At 39.8% G+C, this 25,400-nt stretch overlaps 1 protein-coding gene across 7 annotated transcripts in view; it reads right to left on the reverse strand.

The window, feature by feature from the left end:
- Window positions 1-271: 271 nt before the first annotated feature.
- The window catches only part of LOC111954951 (protein argonaute-2), a 34,625-nt gene continuing 9,496 nt past the window's right edge, over window positions 272-25,400 (reverse strand). The window contains exons 3-20 of one of the 7 annotated variants that reach the window (XM_070436063.1): window positions 23,289-23,469; window positions 20,302-20,422; window positions 19,847-20,028; window positions 19,365-19,501; window positions 18,885-19,019; window positions 18,544-18,631; window positions 18,151-18,298; window positions 17,815-17,934; window positions 17,465-17,587; window positions 16,239-16,372; window positions 15,818-16,002; window positions 15,408-15,567; window positions 14,807-14,897; window positions 14,086-14,280; window positions 13,626-13,760; window positions 13,418-13,519; window positions 12,893-13,092; window positions 272-12,545 (exon numbers count right to left, since the gene is read on the reverse strand). In XM_070436063.1, the coding sequence (XP_070292164.1) occupies window positions 12,437-12,545; window positions 12,893-13,092; window positions 13,418-13,519; window positions 13,626-13,760; window positions 14,086-14,280; window positions 14,807-14,897; window positions 15,408-15,567; window positions 15,818-16,002; window positions 16,239-16,372; window positions 17,465-17,587; window positions 17,815-17,934; window positions 18,151-18,298; window positions 18,544-18,631; window positions 18,885-19,019; window positions 19,365-19,501; window positions 19,847-20,028; window positions 20,302-20,422; window positions 23,289-23,469 (2,546 nt within the window). In that variant the 3' untranslated portion in view covers window positions 272-12,436. Of the gene's footprint in view, window positions 12,546-12,892; window positions 13,093-13,417; window positions 13,520-13,625; window positions 13,761-14,073; window positions 14,281-14,806; window positions 14,898-15,407; window positions 15,568-15,817; window positions 16,003-16,238; window positions 16,376-17,464; window positions 17,588-17,814; window positions 17,935-18,150; window positions 18,299-18,543; window positions 18,632-18,866; window positions 19,020-19,364; window positions 19,502-19,846; window positions 20,029-20,301; window positions 20,423-23,288; window positions 23,470-25,400 lie in introns of all 7 variants that reach the window. The other 6 variants (XM_070436062.1, XM_070436061.1, XM_070436060.1 and 3 more) reach the window with 6 other exon arrangements.

The raw sequence follows: 25,400 nt of genomic DNA on the forward strand, positions 1-25,400 counted from the left end.
ATCGGTTTGAGGTTTTTTGTCAGTAAAATTTAAAACAAGGGATGTCTTTGGAGAACTCTACCACTGACGTAAGTAAATAAGATGGTGACATTTGATGTGGTTCAAGAAGCCAAAAATGTGTATTACTGAATGAATAACTTGCAGAATCGATGATGATGTCCACCTATAAAGAACTATAACTAGTTATTCAAAACATACATAAGGGACTAGATTAAACCATTCATATTTTAAGCAAATTGTTATATGCATAGTAAAAGACAGACATGTGAAGTTTCTTCAAACCTTTTTATTAATTAATGCAATTTACAGTCAAGCCAAAGTGAACTACATCAAGTAATACGTATTCACATTATTTCCTAACAGGGTTTACAGCATAGCTTGTGTTTGTAATCATAATTGTTAACAAAGTAAAATAAAAATCAAAGCTCACTTACACTTTACGACAACGAGAACTAGAACGAGGAGCTTAGCAGTGGATCCGAAAACAAATAAACCAGCAACAAAAAGACATCTCCATGATTGGAATGACAGCAAATTCAGTTTTGGCATGTGGTAAAAGAAAACAGAGAGACTGAAAATCTAAATGACAGGCGAGGAGGTTTGAGTTCACAGGACTGTGCAGGGCTGACTTTGCGAAGAGAAACTTTGCTCCTCCGTGGCTTACATTGACATTTAAAGAAACAAAAAAGATCCTCAATGACGGGTTAAAACGGCACCCTGAAAATTCTGTTTACTGTGAAAATAAGTAAAGACAGGACATTTTGGGCTTTAAAAAAAAGTTCATTGATTAGAATTTGAGGATGAATGTCTATGAAATAATAACAGAACAAATACATTCATCAAGTGACTGCATCTTTAGGACACTTACATTCATAGGAGGTAGATGTATGACAATGGGGCATGACATGGTTTCAAGGTGTCTATGGGAATCAAGCTTTTTCACAAGTTGTGGATTCTAGTGCATAATTTCGTACTTAAGGCCAAATATACTAGAATGTACCCCATTTGAAGTTCTAAGGCTATCTTAAGACAAAGGTGTGGGAGAGTAGGATAGAGAGGATAAACAGTTGCAGATACAGCCCTTTTATGGCAATACCTGAGTCAACAGTCATATTGAACAGCGTTTTGTTGATGGAAAAATGACATGAATTCGTCACTGACTGAACCCATTGTTTTAGGTTCTATGGACACTCACAGCATCCTAACAAAAGCAAAACATGGTAACTGTGTGGATGCAACTATTCAGATGATCAAATCTTTTGTTAACAAGTGCATACAAGACACACAAATCACACAACCATTTCTTTTGGCGTCAGGTTCAGAAAATACCTTTTCACTTCTGACAGTGAACATGCAGAACATCCTACAAGACCCATCGAGTCAGAAAGCAGGTTTTGCATGGCATATGCACAGCCTTGTGTGACAATCAAACCTCCCAGGGGGGGATATTGACATTTTATTGGACAATAGAAAAAGATTAAATGAGAAGTCAATGCAGCATTTATCAGGCTTATGAGGTACTTCATGAATATATATCTATATCTTTCCTTTTTTTTATTTTAGAAAAGCTCTTCAAAGTCATATTATTCCTTATAATTCCTATTGATGGCATAAAATACCTTTTTATTTTTCTGTCCGCCCAGCCTCAAGCTGCTTTGAAAGTGCAAAACACAAATACTGATCGTTCTATGCAGCATGTTCACTCAAGGTTGCACGATAACTCATGTAGAAAGTATTTTGTGGCTCTGTGAATCAAAATGTGTAAGCAACCCATATGAGGTGGAAAAGAGCTCTAAAAAAAGGCACACACAAAACGATAACAAAAACAGGATGGTTTTAGTTCAGATGACCATAATGACACAAGAATTTGAATTACATTTCCATACAACCTTTTTTTGTACCTTTTCTTGAGTGACTGAAATATCCCAGTAGGCTACATCAGTGTGTGTGTATATATATATATATATATATATCTCATGTCACAATGTATTGATCAAAGTATAGTTCAAATTTTGATTCCCCTTGTAAAATGTAGCATGCAAAAAGACAATATCTTCATCAAAAACATTACCAAATGTTAATTTATAGCTTAATAGTTTATTTTTCTGGGTTATTGCGATACTGGATAAAATCACTTAGAGATGCAGATCATGTCAGACACTCAGCTTTAACTGTGGACCATTTATGTTTGGTAGTGTAGGTTTGTTAAGTATATTCCATTTATCAGACATCCACTTGCAATCTCTTAAATGCTGAATGAAAGATGTCACACTAGACCACAAGCCAAGGTTCATGTAGCTCACTAGGTGAGACTTGCCATACACCTTGACTAGGCCCCCTAATAAACCTAGTCAAGCAAATCACAACCCTAGTTTGGGCTTTAGTAGTTATTGCTCTGCATACAACATCCCATTGACAAGCCTCTTTCTCGCCATCTGCAGCCCACTATTTCTATTTAATACTCCCAAAAACCATTGCAGGAATATCGATTAATCGTCGATCTAAAAAGCCATTCCATTGGCACGCCAATATATCATTCAGTCATGACTACAGCTTATATTGCCACATGAACGAATCCCAACTCATTTTGTTAGTGTTCATTGGTTGTTTTTGTTATCACTACATAAAAAGAAGAAGAGAGGACTCACATGCATGTAAGAACATTGAGACCAACTCCAATTACAAAATTTGGTCCCTTGAACTTTACATACTAAAACAAAGTTTATCCGTAAATTTGTCGTTTTTTAATGTAAAATAATAACGTCTATATAATACACAGTATTGACTTGTGTTGTTTGGTCAGTATAAATTATCTTTGTTTTCGTCATAAATTAGGGATATACAACGCTAGCACCCGAGACCGTTCTGAGGTAGTTTACTAAATCCCTGTTTCCACTGGCACTTCAAATTAGGACCACATTCGAGCTCAAATGGAATTCTCAAATTCAAGCTGGGTCGAGGGAAACCTGGGCCAGCGCAGTTTCACAACTGGTGCCAGCTCGATTAGAATGCTAACACCACGTTTAGTTAGCTTGTATGGGCTTGTTGCTGTTAGCTAGCACATGGACAAGCAGTACTGCAGTAGTCCGACTACACACATTACCACCATTGCTGTATCCTTTATTTTTTCACTACAAAATACGTTGAGAACAGTCAGCCCTCGAATGCTGGCTACCTAACATTAGCTTTCAACTCAAGAGTTAAACAAGCTAGCAGGAATTTTTGCTGGCCAGGTCGTATTGAAAGCTAGCTACATCATATCAAAACTGTCATCTGGTTTGCTTGGTTAGCTAGCTAGCTAATAGCCAATGCAAAAGCAAGGTAGGAATTATGCTAGCGATGACGCTAACTGTTTAGATATTTAGCTAACTTTAGCAAGCTAAATACATGACTGAGTCTGACTGGCAACGGTATGGGGTAATGTTAGTTACAGCATGGTGAGAGTGAATTGAACTCTTCAACGTCGTGATAGTTAGCTAGCAAGCAATATTAGCGAAGCCAGCTAACGTTATACATTGGCTACCTAGCAACATTACATAATTTATCATTTCTGGAGGCAGAGGAAACTCAATTCGAGCTAGCCCACCAATGTCAGCCCAACCCAGGCTGACTTCAAAGTGCCAATGGAAACAGGGCTTTAGTTGGTATATAAAAAGCCAAGTCATTCTGAAGCCCTCTAAGCTTTTAGAAGGATACAAAAATACCCATGTCAGTATTGCATGTTATATGCAAGAAATTCCGCTATATGGCATTCGTTTGGTGAAGCTCTCAAGGTTCTCCATTCTCTTTCTAAATAGGATCTCAAGACAGCATCGCTGTGGGTTATAGGGGGTCAAGCTTAGTATGACAACAATCGTGGGCTAGGGCTTGGAATCAGCTCAACCAAATAATACTCAAAAACAACAGTGCCATCTACTTAATGGGGAGAGATGACTGAAATATGGGATTTTTTAGCTGGGCATGCTGAAGCCATCGCACAGAGTTTGTGGAAAGAAAATACATCTAATCCTAAAAACAACGCTATATTTCCATCAAAAAAGTAAAACAAAAGAAAAGCCAACTCGTCAACTTCTGCATCTATGACTTCAATAGAACATTCTGTAGACCACTAACAGCTGCTCATGAAGCATRGTGTCAGAGGTCATCTGTGTCATAAGAACTTTGACAAATTCCAAGAAAAAATTAATAAATGTTGGTTGAGGCAGCATTAGTCTCTAGTGCCTTCAAACTCAACTATGGACCTTGATCCCCTCTAATCAGGGACTGATGTAGACTTGGGACACCAAGTGTGTGCAACTAATTATCAGGTAGAACAGAAAACCAACAGGCTCCAGACCTTGTAGGGTAAGAGTTGAATACCCCTAATCTAGTGTGTATTGTAGTGGAATTACAAAACGAAGACAAGCAGAAGCCAAAATCACTAATATTACAGCACCTCACAAGAAAAAACTGCACCTGTGTGATACACAGGTATGTATGTAATTATGTAGCCAAAACATTTGTTTTATAGAAGTCTAAATGTTCCCATGATATATCCAAAAGTGAACAAAGTTCAAAGATATTAAATGAGAAAGAAAACTTTTGCAATCTGATGACCAGTGATAAGATGTACAGTATGATATTGAATAGTCATCTGAGTAAGAAATTGATGACTGAAGTGGAATGAATGATTTGACAATATGTGCCGTTAGCCTATGCTAAGGATAAGTATCTTAGGAAAACAAAGACTGACTTGACTACATCCCACTTTCAGGAGCCAATCGGTTTAAGGTTTGTGGATTGAAGTTAATGAGCACGCATAACAATTATTTTATACAACCATATTACAGGTGGATACATTTCTTAATGACATACACTGGCTTTAACTACATAAATTGTAACCTTTCAGTTAAGAAAATAAGTTCTACTCTACTAAACCGGGATGGTATTTCAACGGTAGACCTTCAAGAGAAGACAGGAAAAGGCAAAGGGGATAGACCTTTCTGTATATACAAGTCTGATTTTATATTTTCTAAAGGTTTCGTTTGCCCACAGTATACAATAGCGCAAACAGATACATCTGTTGTCATTTACATTGTCTGTATCACCTCTGATGCAGGAGCCATTACTGTATTTGGATAAGATAGAAAAGTAATGGATCCATACTACTACACTCAGCACATCTAGACAATGTTCTGCCCAAATCAAAGCTATACAATCACTTAAGCAAAAACTAATATGGGGTAAAGCTAAGCAATGAAGAAACTAAACCATCTCAAATACCTTTGAAAATGTAATGGACACACACAACTCAAATAAGCATGATAAAATGAGAATAGATCCAATATTTATCTTTATGTATTAGGCTGAGACAAAATACCAAAAGATCAATTATTATTCACAACCTTTAGTTATCAATATCTGTGTTCCTGAAATACTCATGCTGACAGTACAAATCAGGTGGCAAATGCTCAACATTGATTTTTATCAAAAAATATTGATATCAACATTCTATTATAATCAAAGACAGTCCAATAGGACTCGTTGTCCCAGCCTTATAAAGGAGAGCACCTCTTTCTGCAAGGGCCTGGGACTAGAATGTATGGTCAGTTCCAATGATCTATTGACGTGATATGTCTTAATTCTAGAAAATGTATCAACATACTTGTTAGTCAGTGACCACGTTTACATGCACACCAATATTACGTTATTATTCGGGATACTCAAGTATTCAGTTTGAGTTGACAAACATATCCCGTTTACAATAACCCGAAAAGCTTGTATCCCGGTTATGAGAAATCCAGATAAGATACCGGGGATATGCTGAGCTTAGATGGGATACTGTGGCATGTAAATATCTTATCCCGTTTACCTTTTTTTTTTTTTCTTGGTCTGCACAGGCTCAGTTTTAAATCTCATGGGTGTTGTGTGATGTCATCTGATTGTCAAACAAATCACTTTTTATTTATTTTTTATTTTTAAGTAGGCTACCTGTGCAGCTCCATCCTCCATAATAATATATTTTTCTGATTCTCCGTACTGGACCGTATAGCCTACTTTCACCTCTAACTTTCTGCTTATAATTTCTGACATTTAGTAGGCCAAATTATAATTTTCAACATTTGGTAGGTCATATGTCTGTCAACTATAGTTAGATACATGCAGCATAACTTGTTGTCCCAGAAGACTAAATAAAGTAGAGCTCACCAGAATAAATGTCTTACATTGATAGAATTAATGCATTAGTAATCTAGTTAACACCGGTAAAGTTGTCTATTTAGTTCAGGGACCTGGGAGAAAAACGCAATAACTTCAAAAAGGTGGAAAGATTTGTACATTTTGCAAAGGACCAATGTCATAAGATTGACCGGTTTTAAGGAAATTAAAAGCTGAGAAAACAATTAAACACGTTTCTGATTAGACTTGGGTACATATTTTGTGGTGCAAATACTGTCTGCTTGCAGTAGTGTCAAAGATAACACATTACACGTGCAGTCACATTTTTGTCAAGAGATGCTGAAAGAAAGAAATCAAATTTCTCCACTCCTGTTCGAGACAAAATTAACATTTGTTCTATAATTTTACTGCAATAAATGCATCATTCTGCAGGAGTTACTATATTACTCTACATGTGAGAGGTTATAGGCCTACAGTCAGTGTCCATATTCCACTTACTATTCCATTTAACCTCTATGAACTTAAAATAAGGAATATTCTGTTTATTCACAGTGATACTCGTGACACAGTGATACTCYTGAGCGGGATATCAAAAGGTGCATGTAAACAGCTTAGCCCGAATAAGACCTTAAGCGGGATATGAACTATTATCCGGAATACTGTGTGCATGTAAATGTGGTCTTTTCCCCAGAAAAGCACTAGGCGGAGGTCAATATGCATCTTGGGATTTCAGGTAATAATTAAAAACCGGAGATGGTAGGTGCACAATTTAAAATGTTATTTTGCATCATTATTTACTTGGGGTTGCCATTGTTCAGTTCACTCAATCTAGCCACTAGTGTTCTTCTTGGTACCACACCATACCCATGAACTTTTGAGTTCCCTATGGCAATTGTATCTCACTTGTGTACATTCCTGATTTGGCTCAAAAAGACTGTAAATAGCTATATAACTACAGGGAACGGCCAAAATAAAGAAAACACCAACGTAGCGTCTTAATAGGGCGTTGTTGCCTGCACAAGCCAGCACAGCTTCAATGCACCTTGGCATAGATTCTACAAGTGTCTGGACCTCTATCGGAGGGATGTGACGCCATTCTTCAAATGAGAAATTCCACCATTTGGTGTTGGAAAACGCCATCTCAGGGACCGCCTCAGAATTTCCCATACGTGTTCAATTGGGTTGAGATCTGGTGACAGACAGCCATGGCATGTGGTTTACATAATGTTCATCAAACCATTCGTGCCCTGTGGATAGAGGCATTGTCAGCCTATGGCGGCATTGTCAATCTATGGAGGCATAGCCTTGGTAGCCAAAATAATGGCCTTCCCAGAATCTTTATACATGACCCTAAGCATGGGATGTTAATTGCTTAATTTACTCAGGAACCACACCCATGTGGAAGCATCTGCTTTCACTATACTTTGTATCCCTCATTTACTCAAGTGCAGAGTTTTTTCTGCATAGAAGTGGGTTTTTCTCAGGCTGCCTATGTCCAAACAGTAAAAAAAAGTTCAGTGTAAACATAAAATGACTAAAACCAGATAAAGTATGCAAAAAACAGACCTAGGGGTTGGGTTAAATGCAGAAGACACATTTCAGTTGTACAACTGACTAGGTATCCCATACACACACTTTCTTTTTTTATATAACTTTTGAGAACCAACAAATCACCAAAATAAAAAGCTACAGTCAAGGAGAATCTAAAATCCCCAAAATGATGCTTTCAGGAGTATTTGTCATGGCATGAGGCCCCCATTGATTGTGTTATGTTTGAGTCACTCAAACATAACACAATAGCATAAGCCATGGCAAAATGTGTAGAAATGCAGAAGATGTGCCTAAAACAGCAACATTTTGTCACTGCGGCCAACAGGAGGGCCTCTAACATTTCCGGGTGCCACGCAACCACCCAAGCCCCATTTTGACCCAGAAAAAAACCCTGAAATGTTACCATTATTTTGGCAGTTACATGTATGTTTACAAAAAAAAAAGCTTAAGGTTTGCAGATAACTCCTACATACTGATATGACACTAACGCTAGTTCTGCCACATTCGTTGATGCATGCGATTTCTCTATGGAAGTCGTATTTCTGGCGACCATAAACGCAAATAATACATAACTAACAACCAACTTGCAGAACACATTCCACACACAAACTTTGGCATCAGACTATAGCTACACATTTACACAACCAGTACAATATACAAATCACAACTATCAGACATCCACCCAGTATCCTAATACATGGTAAGATGTCAGTTTCATCTTTGTTACTTTGCATATGCTGTTGTCTCACTCACAACCTTCAAGCTATCACTCACAACCTTCAAGCATGGCCATAGAAACAAAAGCTCAAAACAAATAAATGCATGAATAGCACCCTCTTCTGGGAGGAGTTTCAATCACAACCCAGTGGCAGTTATTTATCTGACAAAGACTTTAAAAGGCATTATTTTCAGTGAATCACCCACTGTACGCTGGTTGGCTGGGAGAATCCCTCAACAAATAGGCCTAGGTGTAACCATCTGAATGTCTGACTTCGAAGTGCACGTGTGTTTATCTGGGACCAGTTGTCAATGCAATGAGTTAATGGTCTCACCAGACAAACTAGCCTGCTATTAAACAATGTAAGCATCATGATGAATCAAACCAGCTCATCTGATCTCATCTCTCATTCCGTCTGAGACAACACTAGTGACTCAACTAGACAACAGCTCCAAAAGTATTTTTTTATTTTAGTGCAAAAAAGAACATTATTAAATGTTTTGGATATTTTCAGGAAAAGCAATGCTGTACAGGTCCGATATAATCTAAGGTGCTGTGTATAAATAGGTAACTTAAAACACGTATAAGCAGTAAAAACAAGACCACATCTCCCAAGAAACAAGTTTAGGATGAACAAAGGGTGGGGCAGACTACAGGTTGGGAAAACCGATGAAAAATGGTAGTATGAAACATTGAACATTATCCACATTGAAAGGGAAATATTCACATTTCAATGGACAAGCACACATCTTGTATCATAGTTTCCATAGCAAAAAACAAACTCAAGTTATCAATAACATCAAGTCCACTTGACTACATGTTTCTGCCCTCTGTACGATTGACTGTAGCAAACAATAACCTGAATAAACGTGAGGCAGAGCTTAGACGATGCATTCCAAAACAAAAATGTCAATATTTCATTGAACAGCTACATTCAATGAACCAAATTAAAGCAACATGGGAGATGCCTTTCCATGTACCCCATGTGTATCTATGGGAACACAGCAGTACATGTTGCATATTCAGTATCAAGCTAATAGTTTAAAAGACATGACATAGGCTACAATAGTAAATCGTCAAATTGTGGGTGAGCAGCTATAATTGTTATTAGCGTGGCTTGACCAACATGTTTCACAGCAGTCAGTTAGGTAACATACCATCCATCTCCAAGGATATGCAATGATGTTATTGTGATATATTTTTTTATGTTTTGCATTGGTTGGTTTAAAACATTTTACCACAAATAAAAAGGTGCTAAATGAATGCTGTTCCATGGGCGCATAGGAAAAAAAAGGCCAAGTCAAAAGCTTGGTTGGACCAACATAATTTCAGCTCAACACTAAAGATCATGTAGCTCTCTAACCACTTAAAAAAAAAAAGCAGCTTTAGGATCGTGCACAAGAACTATGATTACAGAACGCAGGTTCACCGACTGTCACATGACAAACGTTCAAAATCATTCCATTTCGTGACAATGTAAGATTCAAATGATGCCTACCAGATATAATATCCTGTGTAATTATGAAGAAATGACCAGCAGTGTGACGTTACCATAACACTTGAACAGGTAACAAGAGGTAGAACACACAGCCATTTCAACACAATTGCACCAGACTCATAATGTACGTTCGAGTTTCCTGCTTGGATCAACCAATCAATGGAATTCATACCAAGTTCACTTCTATGAAAAGTGCATCCAAATTTACAAGTCGCAAGACCAGCACCAAATAATAATATTGACATAACAGTAAATATCAAGTACTTGATTTCTAAGAATGCCCAACAAACAGTCAGATTTTGGATTACTTTACAGGGAATTAGAAATTAAAGTAATGAATATCGTTGAGGGAGAAAGAAAAAAAAGTTGTTCAAAAAAAGCTTAATCTATTACCATACTTACGGCAAGTGAAGTCCATCGCGGATTTAAGGTGACATTACAGTGAAGGAGAAAAAACGTCTAGCACCTGTAATTAAGCTGTCCTTTTGTGCGTCAATGTACAAAATGTGTAATCTTGTTTGGCTAAGAAGAAAGATTGTAAAACAAAGTATATACCGAATTTGTGCTAGCAAACATACAATACAAATTAAATACAATCCCCCATACCATTACAAAGGTATAGGGAATAAGCACTACAAACGCTATTAAATGCACCAAGCAAAAAAAAAAAATATTACTACAAATACCCTAAATTCATATTTGAGAAACATCACTGCTAAAAATGTCTTGTTTAAAAACAATGCATAGTTAGAAAAGAGGGATAAAAGCCAGCCCATCTAGGCTACATGAAGAATTCCCTGCTAAAATCGAATTATTCAGGAGAACAGAAAAGGGAATAAAAATAAATATACTAAAGATCAGTATKATTTCAGTTTTGGAAGGCATTACATTTTTTTTGCATGAAAGTTCTGCGTATACAAATAAAGCCAATTTGACTTAATTTAATTCAACTACATATGGGCCAATAAAAAAATTATATTATAATTTTAACAACCTCTTCTAAAAGCTTATTCAAAATATACCATATGTCCCTCAAGGCTATGCTACAAAGAACCACAATTAAAAAACAAAACCTTTGCTTGACTACGAATAATTGCCCCCCTTTTTTGCTGAGCAATAATGAAGAGAACATATCCGTCTCCGGAATCCTTTTCCACCCAATAGAACCCCACCCCATTCTTCAGTCCCTAAGCTGTGTGACACTTGGAGCATAGGCTCACTCTACTGTACCGATTCATACACCAACGCCTGTACTAAAGATGCCAGCAACACGACTTGCCCCCCAGCAGGGAGAAAACCATGATTGAAACCATTTTAAAAAGATCAAAACTACAGATAGGGTTAACATATCCAAATCGACTGTGTGACTCATCTACACACAAATTCGTATTTTTTWAAAWWTTTTTTTTTAGAAAGACAACATGAAAATAAGGGGATACAAAAATGTAATTTGAAGAGACTTGACCTCCCCCCTAATGTAGATGTCTTAACATGTAACAAGGCTCAGAGAACATAAAAAGGTGTCTGTTGGGAACCAGTCCCATTCTATTAGTAAGTTTCTCTTGCAACACTGACCATAGATTGACAAAACGACTCAGTCCAAGTAAAAAAGGCAAGAGAGCGACAATTGCCGACAGTTTAGATTTCATATTACTAATTTGTATAGGTCTTGATTAAAAATAAGTGTGAACAGTTTCAAAGTCTAATGAAAATCTAATGCTTGCTGTCATCAGATGCAGCATAAAAACGTGTGTTGGTCACCAGTGTTGATGGACAAATACTCTGCGACTGGTACTGTACACAGGCCTGTTCAATTCATAGCTGTACATACAAATGAAAAGACAACATGTTAAGTATTTGTGTCCTGGTCAAAGTATCCATCTGGTCAGTGCACTTTGCTTTGATTGGCTGATAAATAATAAAGTTGTGAAGAGAAAGAATGATTATAAACCTTCCATTGGGCCCTTATCTTCGATATGCCCACCTCCCTTTAACCCTATAAAAAAAATATGGAGAAAACGGTTTAGTGTGACCTTGTGTCTAGATTCTAAACAATCAAAGTGTGAGGATACTGCCCTCTAGTTTTTGATAGAAGTATTTCCTAATAAAAGTTTTTCCTTTGCTCAAACTCTATAAACTACTAATTTACAAATACAAACGAAATGTACAACATGTCAAATAAACGAGTCCACCCCACCACAAACGATTTCTGAGGAATCATTTTACATACTACTGCCTAATAATGACCAGGGTAAGGCCAGGGAGAGGGGAAGAAAGTGGTTTTGCATGTGTGGGTTTGAAAACAATTGTGGACATTTTGGAAAAGAAACCATTCCAATTTGTTTGGGATGACACTTATCATGCCCCCTTACTGGTGAGGAGAGACGATAGACGGCACAAACCCACTGATGCCCACACCTGACACAGTAAGGGGGTTAGGTGGGAGGAGTGAAGGCTTCTTCCCTGTGGGGTCTGTCTCACCCCTGCCGACCCCGGTGCACAGGCTTGGAGCTTCAGGCGAAGTACATTGTGCGCAGTGTGTCCTGGTGAATCTGAACTGCCTTGGCCAAGGCCTGCTGGTCACGCCCGTTGCTCTGTCCCGACGTGTGACTGCCCTCCGCACTGGAATGATCACAGGGGAAAGAGTTAGTGAATTCTTCAAAAAAATATATATATTAAAAAGACCTTCCTTCATCACCTTCTGGTAATCACTCATCTACCACAATTTGAATGGTGCAGTGATGATGGAAATATCAGTTACTTTAATAGGGTATCAGAACAGGACCATGGTCTACAGCAGACATGGTGATGTCTCTTACCTGTCATGCTCCTTGTCCACCAGGTGGTATCAGAACAGGGCCATGGTCTACAGCAGACATAGTGATGTCTCTTACCTGTCGTGCTCCTTGTCCACCAGGTGGTATCAGAACAGGGCCATGGTCTACAGCAGACATGGTGATGTCTCTTACCTGTCGTGCTCTTTGTCCACCAGGTGGTAGCGGGCACGGAATGCCACCAGGTGGGCGTAGTAGGCCGGTGCTGGGATGGACACGGAGCGGGTGCAGCGCACATAGGTGTGGCACAGCTGGTAGGTCAGTACCTGCAGCTCGTCTGAGGTGAAATGGTTGTCGTCCCACAGCACGTGGTAGTGGGATGGTCGGCTGGTCCCCTGAGGGGAATTACAAATTATATAAATGTTTATTGTAAATGGATTAGTCATTTACTTTTTGGCTCTACTATAACCAACATCTAGAAATGTGAAAAGTCCCAATTATAAAAACATTTAGAGCAGAGAAACTACAATTCGATTCTCTCAAAAGCACATTATATTAGTAAAGCTGGCGGTGGGTCCATTCTCCACGACCTAGCTCTATAGTGTCCTGGGTTGTGTCAGACATTGTACCCTATTCCCATATAGTGCACACAAAGTAGTACCCTATATAGGGAATAGGGTGCCATTTGGGATGCACCCCTGGATGCTGGCTGGTTCTTACCTGAATGCCAGCATGGCTACACAGATAGAAGTCAAACTCCGATGGGTGAGTGATTTTGGTGTCCACTGTGGTGCCGGCAGGGATGTTGCCACTCTTACCAACCTGAACAAAACACATTAGGAATCATATAATATCCCAATGTAGGAATTTAATATGCACATTTATTTTACAGTAATAGTGGTCAGTATGAATTGGAGAGATTACGAACCCTCTCGTTTCTGTCCATGCAGAACAGTCGAGTGTGGTGTCTCTTCTGCACCACCACGAAGGTGATACCGGGCTGGTAGTCCTTCTCCAGCTTGATGCAGGCCTCACGGATCGCCAGTAACTCATGTTGGAGCACCTGGATAAACCCCAAAACGACAGCAGGTCCATTTATACCAGTTCAAAACAAGGAGTCAGAACGGTAACCAATAGAAACACAGCAGTGCAAACCAAAAAGGAACAATTACAAATTAACTCCCAAACAACCAAAATATCTGATTTGATCTCAGTAAAGACAAAGACCGGGCAGTCAGAATTAAATTGGAACAGTAACCAATAAACAGAAACCAATACAAAACCCCAAAATATATTTTTTTACTCACGCCCCACGGTTTGTACAGTACAATTACAGATCATGCAATTGAATTGAAATCCTATTTCCTCAAGTCTACCTCAAGTCTAACCTGGTTGAACTGGCCCTCAGATATGCCGTCGCGGTAGTAGATGATCCGGGTGGGCTTGAAGCGGGTGGACTTGTAGAACTGGATAAGCAGCTCTCTGACCATTGTGGCCAGGTCCTGGATGATGTCCTGGCGATGCTGCTGTACCCGCACCGTGGCACAGTAGCGGCTGGGGTGGGCATCCATGCTCCCCACCACCTAGAAAAGAGGACCAGGGATGTGATCTGGACAAAATTACACATCAGGGATTTTGGCTAGGGGTATAGGTCAATCTCAATTATATGTGAATGGAGGATGGCTAGATAAGAAGGATTTGCTGATTAATCATGAAGAATCACATCTGAGGAAGCACAGGGCACACTTAGGAGATTTTTTGCTAGTCAGGTGAAAGCCCATCAGTGAGCTAGGTGGAGTGGTAGACTATAGTTTTCCTTAGTCCTCTCCATTTTAGATGATGTTGGACATAGTCAAATAAACCACAGTAGACTATTGACATTCACCCCTAGACCTTAGACTATCAGTGCCATTGCTTCCACCATTTCAGATGGTGATGTTTGACATAGTATAGGAAACCACAGTAGACTATTGAGATGCACCCTGCCTCCCTAGCAGAACATGGTTGTGGGTATAGTAAAATAAACTACTGTACACTATTGAGATGCACCCCTACATTCCCTGGTAGTTGACACAAGGCCCTATGGAGAGTCTGGTCTGTCTGACTTACTGCTGCGATGGAGGGTTTCTTCCCGTCTCCAGCAGGAGGGTGAGTGACGTCAGCACCCAGGAAGATGACTGGCTGCTGGAACACCAGGGGCCTGGGAAGAAAAGACACCCACAAGGTTAACCAGAACCATCCTTAGAGAAGAAGTGTGAACAGAAGAATGGACGGAAACATTATAGTTTAAACAAATTCATCTCATTTACGGCATGTCATGGCTCTACAGTGCAACCATTTCACTTGCATAGGCGCCAAAATATTTTGCAGTGCAACCTGTAATTTATATTTAGGAGCACCAGTGCGCCTATAATACTTAAGGATTCTAGCATTATTACCGCAAATATTTTTCACTGTGCTCCTAAATTCCTTTGTGTGTGCCTATATTTTTCAACTTAAGCACACACGTGCTCCTGGTAAAAAAGCTTTGAGCCCTGCATGTGGATGTATAGGTGAATGAGCATGTTGAAACAAGCCACCAGTCTCAGATGTCATGGACAAATGTATAACGGTTTATACATTTTGAACAAATGTACAACACTCCATTTGATTGATGACAACAACCAGCAAGTACTCATGCCCATGTTAATGAGAGAGGTTCTACACTGACCTGCCCTGTGGGAGGAGGATGTTGTTGACCCCGCCCAGCTTGACGTTGATCTTCAGGCAGAGGTTAGAGAGGGTCTGGGGAGTGGTCTTCTGAACGTTCTTCACCTGGACACACTGGGTGGCCATGCCCAGCACCGTGTCACCAACACGCTTCACCTCAGCTACACCACACAGGGAGGGAGGGAGACAGGCCATGTCAGCGCAACAGGAGAGATATACAGCTAGCGGTGTGTGTGTGTGTGTTAGAAAGTCTACATATGAGATTTGATACAGTTGGAAAGATGATCCAGGAAAAATAACAAAAGCCCTTTTAGAGCACAGCGTTCTAGCTGAACCAAGAGGGTTTACAGGTTAATCTATAAAAACAGGAGACAGCCATTCACTTAGGAACATACTATCCAATTTCCTCACCATAGACAGGCGTCTTCCCAGGCAGGATGACCACCACCAGTTGCAAGCCTTGATAGGTGTACTTGAGATGTTTGAACATGGGCTCCACGCTGTCCGCCCCCTGGGTGTACTTACAGAAACAGGGTTGGCCCTGGATGGGCATCCCCGCGTCACGAGAAATCTTACGCAGCTGGTCTGTAAACGCCCTGAGAGAAACAGGTTTATCAGGGGTTAGATGGGGAAACAATAGTCCTAAAATACGTTAATCAGATTCAGAAAATATGGAAATCATAAAGGGCAAACATGCAAGGAATGTGTAGAAGTAATGAATGTTTTTAATACCATCAAGGAATTGGTAGAAGAAATGACTGGTTTTTAATACTATCAAGATTTCTGCAACAATAACTTAAAAGATCCTCATCCTTGCAGATGCAGTTCTTACTTGAGCAGGAGTTCAGTACACTGTCTCTGTGGGGCGAAGCAGGCGATGGCCCACACCTTGATCTCTATGCCAGTGTGGAACTGCTTGTTCCTCATGTCCCACACTCCCTGGATGGGAGTTGCTATTGCTTTATTCTGCTTGAGTAAAAGGGAGAAGAGGTAAGGGTCAGAAACAAATAGTTGTCTGTAACCACTCTTCCAGCCAACCATTTCATGCGGATGAATTACCTGACGCATGAAAAAAAAAGTCACGACTAGACTAATGGAAACATAAAATACCAGTACAATTTTATAAATGCCAACAGACAATTTGTTAGTTCGACACGGTTGGATCTTTTTGTGTCTAAGAAATGGCGGTGGAAACACCTTTATGCGCAAATATTGATATAACCATCATCCTATCGAAGCGAACTTGGAGTCACACGATGATATGTTCTGTGATCCTCCCACTACACTGCAGTTTATTAATTATTAGTCTACAGATGAAATAAGTTATGATGAACTTCACAGGGTGATGAAAGTGCAAGGTGATGAGCTTGATGCTCCTTCCAATACATATTGAGTCTTATTCTGGTGACATGATGATCGATGCTTGGCTGCTGTTAGACAGATACAAATATGGCTCTTATCCATAATAATCTCATGTAGGTAGCCTACCCACACTATCTGCCAGCTGTTGGCGAGAGAGCATGTACCAAGAGAGTGGGCACATTCTCTATATAACACTACTGATGGTTTTGTCACAAACTGTTGAGTTGAAAATGCGATGGAAACCTATTTAACTTGCATTTTTCATTCGGTACATGGGAATTTAATAGCAAAAGTAATTTTTATGTGCACTACTTCATCATCCATAGCCTTTTATCTGCAAAAAGTCAGTTTGATTGAAAATGCAATGTTAAAAATATTTGCATGAAAATCTGTTGCAAATTGGATGGAAACCTAGCTTGTGGCAACAACAAAAAAAGAAGAAAAAAAAATAGTTAAGTCTACACAGGTTAAGCGTTACATTTTTTTAAAGACAATTACACCCAACTGGGATATGTCTCACATTCAAAACACAAATGATATAACGTTAACACTCCAAAAAGCTCAGTACCAAGTTTATTTTTGCATAATATACCTACAGAACTGTGGTTCATCAGTGCACTGTTCTTACGCATCAGAGGCAACAAGTGGTTTTGAATTACCTAATCAGTCAATCCAGCTTAAATGGCAGAAACCTACCCGCCCTCCGTAGAGGATAGATGGGGCCTGGAGGACTCGGCCATTCACCTCTGTCATCTCATCCCTCACCATCACCCCAAACTCACGCACGTAAGGATCATTGTTAAAGTTGGCACTTCTCATCTGAAAAGGGTAAAGGTTCAGTGGTAATAATTCAGAGGGGATTAGTATACACTAGGACTTCAGAAAGACTGAAATAAATAATTTGCATATGGTCAGGCCACCAATGGTTCAATAACAGCATTTCAGTCATTGTACATTCAGTTACAACCAAATACATACTTTAAGTGCAAAAAAGCAGCTTTCAAGACACTCAGTGCTGGAGTTCATTCCAGTAACAGTAACTTTACCAGTTTGCTGATCTCTTCCTGGCGGTCGGGTGCCGATCGGGCTGTGGCACGGATCATAGTGGACGTCTGATTGTCTGTCAGCTTCTTGATGCACCGCTGGCCAGCTACTATGTTGCATACCTGGACACATACAACTTTATTAATACCCTCAAGGACACATTAAGAAGGCATCATCGACCAGGAGATTAATCTCCCATACCCTAGAGATACAAGGCATTTTCACTGTTTCAATGGCAAACTGGAGTTTCTATAATACCGCCAGGGACCTCATTCTTTGTAACAATTTGAACCCAGCAGTAAACCATCTGAGGTTGTGAGGGGAGACTGCAGACTGACCTCAAGGGGGAGGTAGGTGTGTTTCTGCTCCTGTCCAACCTGTAGACAGGGGAGGTGGGGGTAGCGTAGTATGAGTTTGTACTTGTCTTTGAAGTACTGTGCTACTGTGCATTCTATGGTCTGGCCATTCTCCTGCTGCAGAGGAAACCTGAGGTCAAACAGATGAGAGAAATAAAGAATAAAATGTTTGATTGGATTTTCAAAGGTATTCCAGATCCCAAGTGGGGATTTCTGTTTGTCCTGATTGGTAACTGCTCTTAAATCTGCGCATGAAAGATGTGTTAAGCAGTTTCTTTTGTTTTACATCCCTATGCAAACCATTCCTGGTTATGTCACAAGATACTAAAGGAATTGAGGCAGTAGTTGTGAATCTTTTATGGTGTTCTTTCTTACGTCTGGTGGCTGGCTGGTCTTCTGGTAACATTACATACTCTGTACTTCCTTTTCATCTGACCACAGTGAGTGATCTCAACCTTCAGACCTGAGAATCACAACGGCAAAACAATGGTCAGATTCACACATACTGTGAACAATAAKATTTTCCTATTTTATCACATTCTACTTTGAAATAACAGTTCAAATCAGATTTTACTTCAATACACAAATAGATATCAATATTTATTATTATTATAATAATACAGAATTGTTGGGTATAAGTATTAAAGCATTTCCACTCAGACAGACAAAACAACCAACCCAACGCAACTATTGATTACCTGGTAATGAATGATTACCTTTGATTTCCTTGGTAAACTTTACTCTCTGGGAGTCGGTTAAGGGCTTCTGTTGTTCTTCAATGCTTTTGAAATCCAAAACCTCACACATGAACTCAATCACAGGCTGAGCCTTGTAGAACGCGGTGGCAGACACTGGAACAAAACACCAAGCACAGCGATGAGATTCACAGACCTATCCTCCGGCTTCCAAATACATACTGTAACTTACGATTATGTAGGTTGCACTCGATTGAGGATAATTAGTTGGGTTTACCTTTTTAGGACCTATGGCATCACCTCAAAAGTACAAGCACTACCCAATCAGCACTTTAGGAAGAATTCAATCTATTTACTGCCTGTAACATACCATGGAATGAGATTCTATCCTCCTTCCAGTCACACACCCTACACAGAGACGTACTCTAGTCTGTCACACTCCCTATGATTTAGGGAATAGGGTGCCATTTGGGACGCAAGCATTTCCTGTGTGAAACCTACCATCAATGTTTAGCATCATCTTCCACAGGGAAGGCCTGACTGATTGGTGGAACCCAAACCAGACCTCCCTGCCCCCGCCAAGGGGGTTAGAGCATCCCTCTGAAGGGGTGAAGAAAGAACGTCCGACGGGGGTGTACCTGGTGGAAGAGGGTGGGAAGACAACAATGTGATTCACCTCAGTCTCAACAGAATCTGCCTTTACAAGGAGCCTGACAGAGGAATTTGAATAAACATAGCCAAATACACTAGATGTAAATGGTGTGTACATAGGTATAGAGAAAACAGTGATTTGAGAGAAAGATTGAAGAAATTACTTGAGGGTCATTAAGTATGTGGACCAATGTATTATAGCAGACATGGTAATGCTTAGCCTATTTGCAAATTTTGTCTGAAAATGTTGTATGCAACTCTAAATACCACCATTAAATACCAATTTTACTTAGCGAAAATATACTGGTAGTTTTCAAGGGGAAAAGACTGACCTCATAGAGGGCAAATGTCTCATGACCACATCCAGGGCCTGGATGGTCTCGAAGGGGATGTTTGGCAGTCGTCCCGAAAGGGCTTCTTGAAGAGCTTGCAAACTGACGCAGGACACCCACTTTATGGCCACTTTGAAGCTCCTGTCCTTCCCCTCGCCTGGGATGGTCACTTCCAGCTCCACCTGTGAGTGTGCGTGTACAGGTGTTTTAGTGTGTTTAAAATTGGCATGACTACCCAGTCAAAGCATCAAAAAGCTTAATAAAATATATTTTTCATATCACCAGGCAAGTCAAGACCTTACATGGAATATGTATCCTATACACAAGGTAAAACCACTCTCCATCCAATATCATGGATGTCATTAATATAGTATCACATTGCATGTAATCACATCGATAGTCCCATAACATCACAATTACATCACCGACACCTCAGGTCAGATGGGGAGACATACTTTTTCCCTCCCTATGGGTAAGGGCATGGCTGTGTAGAGATTCTTCCTCCCGTCATACACTGGCTTTCGATCCCCAAAGATCTGCGTTTTAAAGTGCTGTACCATGTGCTCCACAATTTCACTGAGAAGAACAAAAATGGAGCATATGAGACGTTATCAACAGTTTTTATGCTATAAAATAGGACTGTGTACTATGTCATATAACAGAAGTGATGTGCATCGGGAACAGTTATTCTCAAAGAGTGATCATTTGAAAGGGGGCTCAATTTGGAAAGTTGAAAGACATTTCAGGGTTACAAACCAAAAATCGGTCTTTTCGATATTGACGTTTGATTTAGTTTATTCTGTTCTTTCGAGTTTTCTAAAGGGATTAACAATTCCACAATGAACATTGCATGGGGATGAATTGTGGCCACGACATCCGTTTGGTGATTAGACCTATGCATAACGTATTTGATCTTTGTCTTTATCAAACTAATGTTTTTTCATATTTTCAGTCTGGAACCTGTCTATATTTAGTGGGTTTATAGCCTAGGCTAATCAATTGTAAATGGCACTAGCAGTTCGCAGACTAGGATCGTCACTGGTTACCACAGCCACAAAGTCATAAACCCCAACTGTTTCTACAATTTCTCTTCTTAAAAATCAGATGTTAAACCTAACCCTAAACCACACTGCTAACCTTATACTAAGACAAACATTTTCCTTTTGGTTTTCATGATATGTGACACGTTTCAGGAAACTAGGTGAATGTTGCGCATCACTACTTCACAGGAGAGGCATTTGAGCATTAACATTTTTTTTTGTTACAAAATGCGTTTGGCAGAAATGCCTTCTGGAACGTGAACTTTCATGTGCCTTATTAACAAACTTGTATGCCATCTGTAAATACGAACACAATTGTTAAATTATGAGCCTAGTTGGTTTAGCCACGGAGAAAACAGGAACCTTCCCGCTTTCCATGATTGGCTGAGATAATGGATTGGACATGCCGAGATGAGTTTGGATTGGTCTGCCATGTAGCACGCTTCGGTCTATAATGAGCTGCTTAATATGTGTAGGTAATCCTTTCTAACGCAGATTTTGAATGATAGCTCTCCACTTTCTGGAGGACCGAGTTTTGAAATCAGTAGAATGCCTGTTGGAAGCAAGAGTATGATAGCTAAGGAGAAAAATGTAGGCGTTTGATTACAAGGGAGTTGAAAATAGAACACAGAAAGCTGTTGTATAAAACACATCTCTGGATTACGTCTTCAAACGAAGGCAACCATGGCATCCATGACAGAGGGAGAAGTGTTCATTTGTGTATACGGGTAAGAGTCTAGCTAGCTACAATTTAATATATTATACGTTTCTAATTTTGTCCAAAAGTAGTTCTCATTGCAAGTTAAAGCATACAGTTAGATAGCTAGCGAGAGAGCCAGCCAACGTTGGCTAATGTTACGTGTATGTATATTATTCTTATCTCAAAGACATTTACATTGCTAGCAATAGCCTAATGTTAGCTAGCTAACATTGAACCTAGTTGGTTAGCGTTTAGCTACCTGTAGATTCATGCAGGGTGGTAACGTTATGAGTTGGGATTATGGTTCATCATTTAGCTAGCTACACAATATTCTTTTAAGACTCCTTTATGCAAGTAACCATTTCACTGTACCGTTTACACCTTCTGTATCCTGTGTATGTGACAAATAAACTTGGGATTTGATAGTGTGTTTACCAGAGACTAAATGTGAAGAACATAATGACCAGAACCAAAGTCAAATTACGATATAACATTAAGCCAACGAGACAGTGTCCAAGTTCTAAAATGATCTGGTAAAATGCCCTGCTTTTATTTTGTCACTCACAACCGTAAGCTATGAAAGCTTTGGTGGTTTAGTACACGACCGTACTCACTGTTTAGCACATGGCCTCACATGTGAATCCTTAAAAAGTTGGGTGGGGCTATGGCTTAAGGGTGTGAACGATGCTGAATGAGTGTAGACAAAGAGCTCTCCAGTAGGTGTACCAAGACATTCAAGGGCCATTTTCTCAAAAGTGGGGTTACAAGTTTATCAACTTTCAAAGCAGAATTACTTTTCAATTGTTCCTCAACTGTAGTGTGACATACCATTTTCTAGCCAAGTCTCTACTTTTATCCAATGTAAAAAAAATAATAATACAATTTCAAATTTTGCTACATAGGACTGAATCGAGCCGGTCGGTTACATATAGCGATTGACGTTGTGCCTGTTGTAACTAGTGACAACCGCTAAGACCCCACGCAGAAAATTGTGCAATTGTTCCAAAATTTCAGCTCATTATTTTAACACATATTTCCCACCTTCAGTCAGCCAGTCCATTTTGAATTTGTGATGAAACTGTCATCATTTGGCAAGGAATGTAGCTTGTGTATCCCATCAGTAAGATACGTCTTTAATAGGCATTTATTTCTCTAAGTCCACTCAGCACGCATGTGTGGAGGGAGCAGTCGGAACGCAATTGAGTAAGTGAGACATGGAAGGGTAAGGGAATTTAGGGATCAGAATTGTGTGATACTTGGCTTCTTTTTTGATGTGTTGCCCAAATGCATATGTACAAATGGAACTCTAGAGTAAAAGCAAATTAACGTAGTCTTCAAGAAAAAAAGAAAATACACCAAATAGTTGTACAGCTTTTTTGCTTTAAAAAAAAAATATATATATCATCATCTCTGGTTAAAGGTAAAGTTTTGACGTCCGTTCAAGTACTCGATTACTCATGCCCATCCCTAGCTCACATGGGAAAAATGGCGCAGCACAGCTTCCAGAAAAACAGTCTCTTTCAAACTAGGGATTTCGTGGCTAATTGTGGTAAAACAATTTTATGAACTACACATTAACACCACCAGCCCAAAGCGGGAGGTTAAAAAAATACTTAGATATACTCTGGAACTTTGGCAACTTCTAACTAGATAATTGAATACTCAGGTGAAAGCCTGTAAACCAAATAAAACGGTTCCATACCGGTTGACCCTTCTGGGGCATTTCTCTGGCTTGATGTCGATGTCGTAGTGGTAGACCTCCAGTTTGGGGATCTCCATCTCAAAGAAGTTGGCCTGCAGTTTGATTGTCCTGCCCATGGTGCCAAAGTCTGGCCGCGAGGGGGGTTTGAACACATACTCTGGCACTGGGGGAGATGGGGGATCTGGATCAGAGGGGTCAGGGGTAGGAAGCAAACAAACAAACAAGTTAATAACTGTACAGATGGAATGGATTGTGCCTAGTCCCAGATGTGTTTGTGCAGTTTTTCCAACTCCTATGTTCATTATCACAAGTTAGCAAGACACCCTGTTTGCGCTAACGCACAACAAGATTGTTCTAGAATATTATTTTTTAGAATTTGAATAGTTGGATGTTCAAAGCATTTGACTTCCATGCTTGAACTATTTGGTTGGTCAGCCCTGACCAAGTTGGGACAACTTATTGAACACTGAGGACTGTGAAGAGACACACACACACGATAACTCACACCCACATGGATTTCGTATTGGAGTAGTGGCCTGAGAGCACACACTTAATGTGTTGTGAAGTTATGAAATGTAATGTATATAACTGCCTTAATTTTGCTGGACCCCAGGAAGACTAGCTGCTGCCTTGGCAAAACTGGTTCAAAGTCAGTCTTTTCTTTAGCGGTCTGTTAATCCTAGGGATTATGTGTGTTTCCTCAGATAGCTAAGCTTCTATGACGAGAGGGTCAAATTTTCAACTTCTAATCAGCATGTCTAAGAATAACTGGCATCCCACGTGATAACCAGCTTTGTTGTAATAGGTAGAGAAGGGGATATCAGACCCCTGAAATTCGGGACATATGATGTAAAACAAGTCCCTTTGGAAAATAATGGTTATTCGGACACGACCTGACTTGCGTTCTAAATAGGTATTTTAGGAATGCGATATATATWTTTTTTAATAGTATGTGAATCTTTAAATTGAGTATGCTTTAAATGCGTCGATGTTCTACTCATTTTGGCTCATCTACTAGAATTCACTGCACACTTTTGAAGAAGAGAATCGTTATTCCTGAGTCTGTTTGACAACAGCTGATAATCAGATAAGGGGACGCCCTGTACCCAATGGCAGGAATCAAAAGTTGTGCACATGACGCATTCTCAGGATGGGTGAGCCTAGTATCTTCATATGTTACCTACTGCATTAGTTCTTAATAGGATGCAGTAAAATTAGTACACAGTATGTCCTTTTAGTAAGTAGCAGGCAAGACAGATTTCGGACATGGCCGATGTGCTCCAGTGCAGTCAGCTGTTGTCCAGCGTTTCTTGCCGGTAAACACTACCTAATTGATTCCCACAGTTATACTTGCCCTATTTTATATCCAATTTCCTTTGCCTGCCAGAATCAAGACATTTAAAGATGTGGGAAGCTCTAAAGGCTACCAAGGGCAGGCTACTTTTCCTTGCTTTCACATCGCCCCCTTGTAAATGGTAGCGGGACATCATGTTACCAAAAGCTGTCCGCTGCTCCAAAAATCCCACTCCACCCCTGGGCACGCAAGCGAGTAGATCAACGGAATGAAGCTTGTAGTAACCTTAAGGGTGTTTTCACACATACAGTATCAGTCAAAAGTATGGACACACCTACTCATTCAAGGGTTTCTTTATTTTTACATTATTTTCCACATTGTAGAATAGTGAAGGCATCAAAACTATGAAATAACACACATGGAATCGTGTAGTAACCAACAAAAAAAAGTGTTAAACAAATCAAAATATGGTATATTTGAGATTCTTCAAAGTAGCCACCCTTTGCCTTGACAGCTTCGCACTCTTGGCATTCTCTCAACCAACTTCACCTGGAATGCTTTCCCAACAGTCTTGGAGTTCCCACATATGCTAAGCACTTGTTGCCTGCTTTTCCTTCACTCTGTGGTCCAACTCATCCCAAACATTCTCAATTTGGTTGAGGTCAAGTGATTGTGGAGGCAGGAGCATCTGATGCAGCACTCCATCATTCTCCTTCTTGGTCAAATAGCCCTTACACAGCGTGGAAGTATGTTGGGTCATTGTCCTGTTGATAAACAAATGATAGTCCCACTACATGCAAACTAGATGGGATGGCGTA

The sequence above is a fragment of the Salvelinus sp. IW2-2015 genome, linkage group LG30, assembly GCF_002910315.2.
Source record: "Salvelinus sp. IW2-2015 linkage group LG30, ASM291031v2, whole genome shotgun sequence".
Classification (NCBI taxonomy): Eukaryota; Metazoa; Chordata; class Actinopteri; order Salmoniformes; family Salmonidae; genus Salvelinus; species Salvelinus sp. IW2-2015.